Source organism: Mesoplodon mirus, assembly GCF_964341445.2.
Source record: "Mesoplodon mirus genome assembly, chromosome: 2".
In the NCBI taxonomy this organism is placed as follows: Eukaryota; Metazoa; Chordata; class Mammalia; order Artiodactyla; family Ziphiidae; genus Mesoplodon; species Mesoplodon mirus.
This window is the reverse complement of record NC_138977.1, coordinates 122,571,289-122,582,547: the sequence shown is the minus strand read 5'-3', so window position 1 is coordinate 122,582,547 and position 11,259 is coordinate 122,571,289. Positions and strand designations below refer to the sequence as shown.

Here is an 11,259-nt window from a genome sequence, read left to right as displayed (position 1 = left end):
ATGCTGCTAAGCCCTCCACGCCGTGAAAACCATTCTCCCAAAGTGGGAACACCAGTCTGCTCCTAAGAAGCGGGGTCATCACCTGTGTCTCTGAGAAAATGGCCAGTCAGGCCTGAGTTAAGGTTAAGCTGGTCATTTTAAAGCGTTAAAAAAAAAAAAAAAAAAAAAAAAGCTTAAACCATTATCATCTTTAGGTTGATATTTTTGGAGACCACGCCACTTAAATGGGTTGGTGACAACGGCCTACTAGATACTTGCTTGGGAATTGGGGAGACTCATCTCTCTCAGCACACCTTGGGCAAATCAAACGCCTCAACTTCCAAATCTCCGAAAAGGGCGCTCGGTGTGGGTGATATTTTCACGAAGCCACAGTCCACGTCCCTCCACCCGCTCTTCAAGTTGTGCTTTCGAGCAGAGCCACTACGACGAATTTCTCCCCGAAACAGTGCATTTTGGCTGGTGGAAGAGGGCAGCGAGCAAAATGTAAAGTTTCTCAGATATCAAACCAGTTTCCATAAACAGTTTAGAAAATAAAAAAGTAGTTTCCTGGGTCTGGATTGGGCACACGGACGGGAGAAAGAACCAAGCTGCGGATGGGGGCGGTGGCGGGAAGGGGTGCGGGCCAAGACCTAGATGCCGGGCAAAAGCGAAGACCTGATTTCGGCCTGCACGGGGCGGGCCGGCGGCTGCACGTCGCAGCCTTTACACCTTCCTAACTCCCTACCGCCGGCCTCGCCCCTCACTCTCCTACCCGAGACTCACTTCACAAGGTACTGAGGAAGGACCAGAGACCGCAAGCAGTGGGGCTTCCAACAGCCCCGCCCGTCAGTGTGCGCCAGGGTCGGGCACCGCCCCCACGCCCTACGCATCTTGGGAATTGTAGTCCTGAAGCTCGGCTGCAGCGCCAAAGAGACTACAGCTCCCAGAATGCACGGCGAGGGCCCTCGCCTCCCGCCCTGCCCCTGGGTGTGGACGGAGGGTGGTCCTGCAGCGCCGGGAGGAGTGTGTGTTGTTTGCCAGCACCTCCCGCCGGCGGTGTCCTATCGCGGCCGGCGTGCCCAGGATGGTTGGATTCACCCTGCAGACAGGTGCGTCTCCACGGGATGCTGGTGGTGAGACTGGATTTCTCGCGGGCCACCAAGGGGCCTGCGCCTCCGGCTGCCCGCACAGGACGGCCTGGGGTACCTGGGGCTCGGCTAGCTCAGCTGCTGTTCCGCCCGCCCCGCCGCTCCGGCCACACTCCTCCAGCTCCCGGCCCGGCGGGCGTTAGCAGTGCGGCCAGAGCACGGGGCTCGGCGATTCCTTAGGCCTTTCGGGAGCGCACACGGAAGTACCCCGATGGGTATCTGAAACGTTAAAAACACTGCCTAAAATAGAAATACGGTACCTGGTACCTGGGGACCTGGAACTTGCCTTCTGAAAGCCACCTTCCCCCCCCCCCGCCAGCCCCGCCCCACTTTGGGCTGCGGTAAATCTTCCCTCTGGACCCGGCTGGCCGCAGAGCCCACACCTCGGTCAGGCCCTTAGAGGGACTGTTAGTATATAGACCTGAAAGCAGTCTTAACTGACAAAACAGGTATTAGATCATAGAATCTAGGGGAAAAGTCTAAGAGAGAATGAAGGGCCTGAAATGTTTTGTTTTGTTTTGTTTTAAAGCACCCAAAAGAAAACATAACTGACCTGTATGTAGAAACCCAAAAGATTGTGGTAACAAAATGAATTTTTGTAAAAACGGAGCCAACAGCCTTGCAGACAAATTTACCTTTGGTCATATTCTCAAAACAGGAGGATATACTTAGTGAGAAGGACAAAAATTTTACACATCACATTTCTGGGCCATAATGCAATAAAATTAGAAATAACAGAAACAGGGAAGTTAATGATCAACTCCTCCAAAAAAATATTCTTTTACATAAATTAATTCCTGGGTCAGGGTGCAAGTCCAAAAGACAAACACAGTACCTATAAATATCTGTGCTTGCAAATATATTGTAATCGGATATATGCAACAAAGGTGAAAAGATTGCGCTGTCCGACTGGGAAGCTCGCTGAGTGCCCAGGTCCTGTTTGCTGGAACTGGAGCGCCACCCTGGAGTCATTTAATGTCATCTCAGAATGACTGGGAGCAGCGGGGAAGGAAGGCAGTACTTGGAAATGGAGCCAATGCACACGCTGGTAGTAAATCAGAGGCCTCCCTCCTGCTGAGCCTGAACTTGGCCTCACAATCCTTTCCAGCATAGAGCCGAGCAGCCACCACAAATGGGCTGGTGTTGGCAGACAAGATCACAACTGTCCTGCAATAGCAGGCAGGGTAGAAACTGGCACCAGCAGCTGCAGTGGAAAAAGTTAACGGCCCCAGTAGAATATATGATCCACCCTGTGCAAGGACTTCAGATCCCAGAAGTTATGGCGAGCACTCAGAGCCAGATTCCTTCATTTCTTTCCTCGGCTGTTCTACCTGTGACTGGTATGGAAATACACAAAGCACACAAACACATTAAAAATGGTCACTCTGTGGGCTGTGTCAATACATGGAAGTATGTAAATGAAGGAGTATTTTAAGAGAACACAAAATAGTTTGCACAGTCTGATTAAAAGTGTGTCATGGGAGCTTCCCTGGTGGCGCAGTGGTTGCGAGTCCGCCTGCCGCTGCAGGGGACAAGGGGTCGTGCCCCAGTCCGGGAAGGTCCCACAGGCCGCGGAGCGGCTGGGCCCATGAGCCATGGCCGCTGAGCCTGCGCGTCGGGAGCCTGTGCTCCGCAATGGGAGAGGCCACAACAGTGAGAGGCCCGCGTACCGCAAACAAAAACAAAACAAAAAAAGTGTGTCATGTATATTCAGAAGTTTAGAAAGGAATTTGCAAAACGGCCGAAATTGTTTTATAAAGCTCATTCTTTTAGGTTGTTTAAATTGTAAAATGTGTTTAGAAACACATTGGTACGTAAAAATTTAAATCTTAGCTATCCAGAAACTTCAAATATCTAGAATGAGGCATTTCCCAAAGGTCTGTGTAACGCAAGATATTACTGTAGTTTGAGAACTATTAATGCATAATGCACTTGATGAAATAACATGCATTCACAGAGAAAGGAGCAATTGCTCTAATATTGTACGTATATAATAATATACTAACTATATATATTGAAGGTGAGGCCGGCACCCGGGCCCGTGGTGGAATCTGGGTCCGGGCCAGCCACCCCCGGAGCGTCGGGTGTGCCGCTGCCTGCCAGGGCCGCCTTCTGGCCGCATGGAGCGCCCCCTCTGGCGCGCTGTGGTGGGAGGGGCCGGAGGAGGTGGGGCCTGCAGCGGTGCCCGGCGGAGGGCGGGGCACTAATCACTCTCCCTTTTTTGCTGTAACCTGATTTTACATTTCTGGCAATGTTAGGAGAGAAAGGGATTAGACAGGAACTTGGGACGGGGGCAGAGCACTTTACTCTTGGGCTGGTGTCATGTGTTTGATTGGCTCCAGTCCTAAGCTTCTGAGATACCTTTCACAAGTTGTAATAATGGACTGAGAAGAAAAATTCTAATCCTATGCTCTGTGTATGTCTTTTCTTAAGAGTTCCAAAGGAACCTATTTGTTCAGCCTGAAAAAATGATCCAGCCATGGTCACCCAGGACAAGGTCACTGCGGCCATCACCAATGGGTCTTATCGCAACCTCCGATGCTGTGATGAATGTAACTTGTATGCTGGCTTTGATCCCCTGTCATGGTGCTTCTGTGATGCATACGAGGGAATCTGACTTGGGTGGGCACAAATATCTTTGTGAGCAGTATTTCTTTCTTAGTAGAATGTTTTATTATTCAAGTCAAGTTCTGTCTCTCTGGTTTACGTTATATGATGTACTATGTAACATAGTTATGTACTTTTGAATAAATGAAATACTGAAAATAATCCTCTCTGCCTCCAGTATTGTTGTTGTTTGTTATAAAAGTACTGAAATTTGTGTAGTACCCACTTTGGGACTTGGGGCAGCTAGCTTATAAAGTTATACTGCAATATAAGGAGAGTTAGAGTAGAAAACACACCTATATATCCAACCCCAGAAAAAAAATATTGATCTTAGAGTGTTTCTAGTTTCAGACCCTGCTAAATTTCCCACGCTCGGCCCTCCTCCTTCTAAGGGTTTCATTCACTCTCATCCAGCTACTCTACCATGGGCAGTTGTTACACTGCCCTGGAGGGAAACTGCATTCATCCCAGAGGGAGAACAGCCAGGTGGGCTACCTCTGGGTTGAGGTTGCCTGATATGTGCAGTCATGGGGTTGAGCTCTGTGGTGTCAAAAGGACATTTTAAAAACCTGAGATTCCTCCTCCTGCTATCCTGCAAATCTTCAGAAGCAGATTTTTTTCTTCTTTTTGGATCACTTTAACACTGATTATTGCTGACTCAGCTGTCAGTGTCTTTAACTGCAAACAGGAGCCTCCCGCTGAATGGTGAAGCCCAGAACCTCCTGGTCTCAGCAGTAGGCAGGAGGGTTGCACCCCTTGTCACTCCTGCTCGTCTGCTCCCTTCTGTTCCCGCTCTTTCCTCTGAGCCTCTGGAACCCCCTTCTAACCATAGACTCTCCATTTGTAACCACAATTTGTTCTTTATTTTAAAAAAAATTTTGAAATGTTGATAGCACATATTTAATTTTTTTCCTTTTGTGGTACGCGGGCCTCTCACTGTTGTGGCCTCTCCCGTTGCGGAGCACAGGCTCCGGTGCGCAGGCTCAGCAGCCATGGCTCACGGGCCCAGTCGCTCCGTGGCATGTGGGATCTTCCCGGACCGGGGCACGAACCTGTGTCCCCTGCGTCGGCAGGCGGACTCTCAACCACTGTGCCACCAGGGAAGCCCCTATGCGGAATTTTTTATCCCCTTGGTCTCCCAAACACACTGGATGTCTGTTGGGTAGTCTCCTGGATGCAGCGGACTGGAAAATGAACCGGAGAGACTAGAAATGACCCCTCCACATCCTCCTGAAATGACAGGAAAAAGGACGCCAGGATGTGCCTCCCTGGCATCACTTATGTGATCCCACTAACGACTGCCTCACAGCCAGTGGCCTGGTGGAGTCAGGCTGCCGTCGGATGGATCTTTAGCCTAAACGTCTCCTGGGAAGGAGAGTCCATTCAATCTAATTCTTATGGGTCAAAAAGTATTAATGCATGAGAGCTCCCTGCCTTTCTCCCTCCCTCTATCATCTGATGAAGAAAATATCTTTGTCCTGTCTGTTTACTCTCTCCTCGCTCTTTCTAAAGTGGAAGGGTTCTCGCTTGCTGGGAGAGAGGCAGAGCAGATGGACATGAGGGTTTGGGAAAGAGAGACACAGACCGAGGCTGGATGTGCCTGGGGAAGGGGTGAGTCTGATGAGGTTTGGCTCTGAGGAATCGGAGATGGAGGAAATGGGGGTGGGATGGACTGTTTTGGGAGGTTATGACTGGGACCTCCCTTTAACTACTTTTTCATCACTTTTTCTGAGTAGATTGTGTTTCCTTCAACTCAATATCTACTGCAACTGGAACTTACAGGTTTTGGATTTATAAGAATTAAACAAGGGGCTTTCCTGTTGGCGCAGTGGTTAAGAATCCGCCTGCCAATGCCGGGGACACGGGTTCGAGCCCTGGTCCAGGAAGATCCCACATGCCACGGAGCAACTAAGCCCGTGCCCCACAACTACTGAGCCTGCACTCTAGAGCCCGCGAGCCACAACTACTGAGCCCGCGTGCCACAACTACTGAAGCCTGCACGCCTAGAGCCCGCACTCCACAACAAGAGAGGCCACTGCAATGAAGAGTGGCTGCTGCTCACTGCAACTAGAGAAAGCCCACACACAGCAACGAAGACCCAACGCACCCAAAAATAAATGAATAAATAAATAAATAAATAAATAACATAAACACAAAATTTAAAACCTATAAAAAAAAGAATTCCAAACCAAAATAAATTGTTAAAAAAATAATAAAAGTTGAAAGGAAAAAATTTATGTCACCACATGTCTTTGTAAGAATCCATTATTTAAAGAATTTTAATGGTATTTGGAAAGAAATCCATTTCTACTCACCTGCTGCTGGAATCTAACCATATTCATCAGTTGTGGAGCTCCAGGTGATTACTTTGACCCCAAGGCCTCCATGATGGTTTGGACCCTGTCCAGGTCTATCCTTGATCCTAGAGCAGGACAGCCTGCTGAAGAATTTGCTGAAATTGGCCTCATGTGTACCACAAGTTTACTGATGAACACACACTGCTTTTCACCAAAGGAGAGCAACTAATATAAAACAAAAGTTCAGGAAAATTAATAATGATAATAAAAACAATCATTATTTAAGGTCACTTCTTGTTACTACTGAAGTAAGACTGAAGCATTCAAGAATCTGAAAATTAGGGCTTCCCTGGTGGCGTAGTGGTTGAGAGTCCGCCTGCCGATGCAGCGGACATGGGTTCGTGCCCCGGTCTGGGAGGATCCCACATGCCGCGCAGCGGCTGGGCCCGAGAGCCATGGCCGCTGAGCCTGCGCGTCCGGAGCCTGTGCTCCGCAACGGGAGAGGCCACAACAGCGAGAGGCCCGCGTACTGCAAGGGAAAGGAAAAAAAAAAAAAGAATCTGAAAATTAACTTCAAGTACATTTTTAAGTTTTCTCTAGTCATAGTCAGAAAAAGGCTAAAAAGTGCTGCATGAATTTAAAAAGCTTACTGCAACTAAAAAATTAAGTGTAAGTAATGTTTTACTTAATAGTTTAAGGAATTAAGGATAAACTATACCAATCTGAAACCTCAACATACTGAAACTTGCTATAATATTATTTAATACAGAATAAGACTCTCTAGAAACCCATGCAAAGTGTTTGCTGAAATACTAAATATAAGTCAGTATTTTAGAATTTAAAATGAATTCTAAAGGAATTTTAAGAGAATGTCCAGATGACATAAGAGAGCACAATGGTTTACATATAGAAAAGATGAGTTCACGATGATTTTCTAACTTGTGAAAAGAGTAAATAAAGGTCAAGCTTTGACCCTAGCTCTTCTGGCTTCTATCCCAGTAGCTTTTCCAATGCTTTATGCTTCTTCAGGTTGTCCATGCTTCTAGACCAAAAGGCATTTCATGTGTGGTGTAGGACAACAAAGTAGCAAAGTGGAACGAAAATAGCATTTAGAATCAGACAGACCTGAGTTCAGTGATGGCTCTGCCTGGGTGACCATGGGCAAATACCAAACTTGAGTCAGGAGTAAAATGAGTTCACATGGTTGTTATGAGGATTATGTGTTAAAATTTCCAGTACATATCATTGGGTAAGTGCTCAAACATATGCATCAGTAACTATTACTTTTAACTTACATATACTATTGGCCCAGAAGAAGCCTTCATACAAACCCAAGGATTTCCCTAAATGAAACACTCTTTCACTCCCTGGTACTTCCACAGCACAGTTTCAAACACCATTCACCTTCAGAGACACAACAAACCCATATATCACACAAAGACACAGGTGAATAGAGACCCATGATCTAAGAACGCAGTGTGGCACCAAAGATGTGACTGTCATCAATAAGTAAGTAAATACCTCATGAAATGTAAACACCCACATTCCAACCTCCATATTATCCCTGTTCTGCTTTTTAACCCCCAAGCCCTTCTCACTAGCGAATGTAGTACCTATTTTACACACTGAGTCAACCTATTATCTGTCTTGCCTGCTATAATATTAGCAGTGTGAGAGCTCCATTCCAATTTATTTCATAACTGCCAATTCCTAAATGCCAACTACAGTATCTGGCATCAATAGGCACTCCAACATTTGTTGGATGAATGAATCACCTTATTTAAATGACTTTAGAAGCTATTAGTATATACACCTAAAACAACATCTTGGGATAATCAGTTCTGTGCTATTCTGTAAGTAATAATGAGCATAGAATTTTAGAGATAAAAATAATTAATCCAAGATTTATTTTCCTTAGTCCCCTAATATTACCCATGAAGTAGGTCCGACACAGGTGAAGAAACTTGCCCAAGGTTATTCTGCTAGTCAGCAAGAGAGCTCACTTAATAGTCAGGGCTTATGATTTCCAGCTCTGTACCCTTTCCCTAGATCTGATGACATCAGTAAAGTTCACCTTAACAATATTTTTCATGCTGAAAACAGGAGTCCAAATCCCTTTAACTTTGTGGTGCCCTTGTCCAAAACTTCTCTAACTATATTCTATCTTTCTCCATATTTTTTTTTTTTTTTTTTTTCTTTTTGCGGTATGCGGGCCTCTCACTGTTGTGGCCTCCCCCGTTGCGGAGCACAGGCTCCGGATGCGCAGGCCCACCGGCCATGGCTCACGGGCCCAGCTGCTCCGCGGCATATGGGATCCTCCCAGACCGGGGCACGAACCCGTATCCCCTGCATCGGCAGGCGGACTCTCAACCACTTGCGCCACCAGGGAGGCCCCCTTTCTCCATATTTTGGGACCAAAACTGCTTGTGCTTTTTTTGGGCACCTAAGTTTTATATAAAGATAAAAAAATCTTTTAAACTTATGTATTATTGTAAATAAACTATACCTCGATTAAAAAATTTTTTTTCATCTCAGTTTTTCAAGGCTTAAAAGTAAAATACCACTGTATTATCAATAGTACATGTAATGACATTGCTATAAATAATAAATGTTCAAATTTTAAAAGAAAGAGGTTGACAATTTTTTAGAAAAGAATTTCTTTTTACATGTTTACTAAGTATTTCTGAACTAAAACCAGGGACCAAGGTGGACTAACTACATTACCAAACCTACAGATAATAAGTATATATAGTAGAAAAACTGTAGTTTTCAAATTAGTTAAAATTTAGGAATGACTTACCTTTATTTTACAAGCATGTGTGGAAGACTCCAATTTTAGATATTTTTTGTACAAAATAATCTTTTCATGTTCACTAAAAATAAAAAAGATTTAATTTATAAAAAATTTCACACACTATCACTTTTAACAGTTACATTTAAAATTAAAAGTTTCCAGGACAATATTTAAATCCTTGGATTCAGTTTCCCTGGTGAGGCATAAACAGCTGGGACTTCCTGCTGAAGTGCACTGGCTACAAAGACAACATCTGCCACTTACTAGCTGTATAAGAAAATTAAATTAGATATCAAATGTATACTTATGTAGCACAGAGCACACTGTAAAGCTCAATAACATACCCATTATGTCCAACATGCATGGTATATAAAACACTTCATATTTTGATTCATATTAAGGAGAGATTAGGTCAGAATCTTTGTAAGAAATCAGAAAAAAAAATCAAGAAGTATAAAAATGGGTTAAGTATGCTGGTATGCCACAGTGTTGGGCTCACGCACTGTATGTAAAGAGTTTCCTACAGGAAAATGTTCAAAGTTCCAGACTGATAGACAACTTAATTTTTGGAAAACAGATCGTTGTGAGTTAAAGAAAACAGACAAGAAACACTTACCAGAACTTCATCTGATCATAGTCTTCCACGAACTAGCTATGATCTTTTACAAACTTCTCTCTCTTCCACTAGCTCTCAGTTTCCACGTTTATAAAAACAACTAGGCTGATCTAGACTGTCTTTAAGATCCCTAAAGGTCTAAACTTTTATGTCTGCTGGTATGTTTTTATCTTCTCTCCCCTAGTATCTGGCACCAATGTCAGAGAATCAATAAATATTGCAAAAGCTCCAGAAAATAAAACACTACTTCAGAAGAACACTTCCACACGCATACGTCACAAACCTGTTATCCAGAACATTACAAACATTCTTGCCCCTACTGGTTTCACAGTACTCCTCTCCTGAGTATACTTCCATATTTCTTGCTGAACTTAAAATGCCAATAGAAACGATTTCTTCACCTCCAGGAGGGTCACATCTCAGGTAAAGGAAGCAGGGGTTTTCATCTTGGCTGTTCACGTTCCTTTTCAAAATCACCAGATCCTCGCTGAAAAGAAAATGAAGAATATTATACAGTTCTTGTGAACACTGTCATTAACCCACTTAATGGGCCACAGGGGTTGACATGTTATCCTATTCATTTACATGTGCATTTGGAGTCCAAGCGCCTTGCAAAGCACTGACGAAATGCTCAATACAGAATTCCTAAGGAAATGATGCTTTAGACGTGGGGGCTCTCCACTCTCTTTTCCCTTGACTTCTGTAATACATTCTAAGCGACTTCCTATAATTGCCTGTCCAGTTAATGAAATATACGTACTGGGCAGCTAGTGTACATTAGAAAAGAGTTCAGAGGTGGGGGTGGGGCGCGGTGCAGAATGGAATAAAGGAACAAAGTGTGCCATTTTCAAAGCTAAGCTGATGAAGATTTTCGACATCTGGATTTTTTTTTAAAATTTTATTTATTTATTTATTTATGGCTGTGTTGGGTCTTCATTTCTATGCGAGGGCTTTCTCTAGTTGTGGCAAGTGGGGGCCACTCTTCATTGCAGTGCGCGGGGCCTCTCACTATCACGGCCTCTCTTGTTGCAGAGCACAGGCTCCAGACGCGCAGGCTCAGTAATTGTGGCTCACGGGCCTAGTTGCTCCGCGGCATGTGGGATCCTCCCAGACCAGGGCTCGAACCCGTGTCCCCTGCATTGGCAGGCAGATTCTCAACCACTGCGCCACCAGGGAAGCCCTGGATTTTTTTTTTAATGCCTATTTTGGTCGACAGTAGGTTTTTGTTTCGGGATAGAAAGGCGGTTCTGATCCCAACAGGGGGCCTCAGGAGCCGACGTGACGGACACAAGGGAGAAGGGGGTGAAATGACGAGTCTTCAGGTCACCGGCTCGGCTCCGGGCCCAGACCCTCTCCCCTCACGACCCCTGCCTCCCCTCCCGGCTCCCCAGGCACAACCCCAGTCCCCGCCGGCCCGGCGCACCCGGTTGCAGGCGGCGCCCGCAGCTCCTCCCAGTCTGCGTCCCGGGCGCCGAGACCAGACCGGCTGAGATGGAGACTCTGGGCCAGGGCTCCGCATGCGGCATTCCAGGAAGAGGCCAGCGGCGGGCGGCTGGTCAGTGGCGGGTGTACGGTCTCGGTCTCCATCTGGCCACCTACACACCAGGCCAGCTCCGGAACCTCTCTTACAGCTCTTTAATTTCCACCAGACTGAGGGACTGTAAAGGAACAGAGCGACTTCCGCCTCGTTTGGCTGCAAACCCCAGAGCCGCGGCTTCTCGCCGGGGTCGGGAGAGACCAACTACCGTTAACGCGCATGAGCGCGTTCAAAATCTGCGGGGTGCGGGGGGAGAGCTGGAGTCCGGCGCATGCGCACTG

General features: G+C 46.0%; 1 protein-coding gene and 1 long non-coding RNA gene across 2 annotated transcripts; one reads left to right on the top strand and one right to left on the bottom strand.

Moving 5' to 3' along the window:
* Window positions 1-962: 962 nt before the first annotated feature.
* Window positions 963-3,896, top strand: LOC309798738. The gene is made up of 2 exons (XR_014293230.1): window positions 963-1,088; window positions 3,561-3,896. It is a non-coding gene; the product is annotated as an uncharacterized lncRNA (long non-coding RNA).
* On the bottom strand, window positions 1,783-11,176 carry LOC309798728 (ATPase PAAT-like). Its single transcript, XM_082611286.1, has 5 exons — window positions 10,865-11,176; window positions 9,725-9,928; window positions 8,832-8,904; window positions 6,050-6,256; window positions 1,783-2,464 (listed from the first exon to the last, which is right to left on the bottom strand). Exons 1-4 carry the CDS (start codon window positions 11,026-11,028, stop codon window positions 6,098-6,100), a joined length of 600 nt encoding a protein of 199 aa, XP_082467412.1. The 5' UTR covers window positions 11,029-11,176; the 3' UTR covers window positions 1,783-2,464; window positions 6,050-6,097.
* Between the last annotated feature and the right edge of the window lie 83 nt (window positions 11,177-11,259).

What these genes read in the sequence shown, in the direction of transcription:
- LOC309798728 (XM_082611286.1), bottom strand. Translation starts at nt 11,028, where the DNA reads ATGGAGACCGAGACCGTACACCCGCCACTGACCAGCCGCCCGCCGCTG. An exon ending in TGTAATGTTCTGGATAACAG is followed by an intron (nt 8,905 to 9,724) that starts GTTTGTGACGTA and finishes TTTTATTTTTAG; the next exon opens with TGAACATGAAAAGATTATTT. An exon ending in CACATGCTTGTAAAATAAAG is followed by an intron (nt 6,257 to 8,831) that starts GTAAGTCATTCC and finishes GTTTTATATTAG; the next exon opens with TTGCTCTCCTTTGGTGAAAA.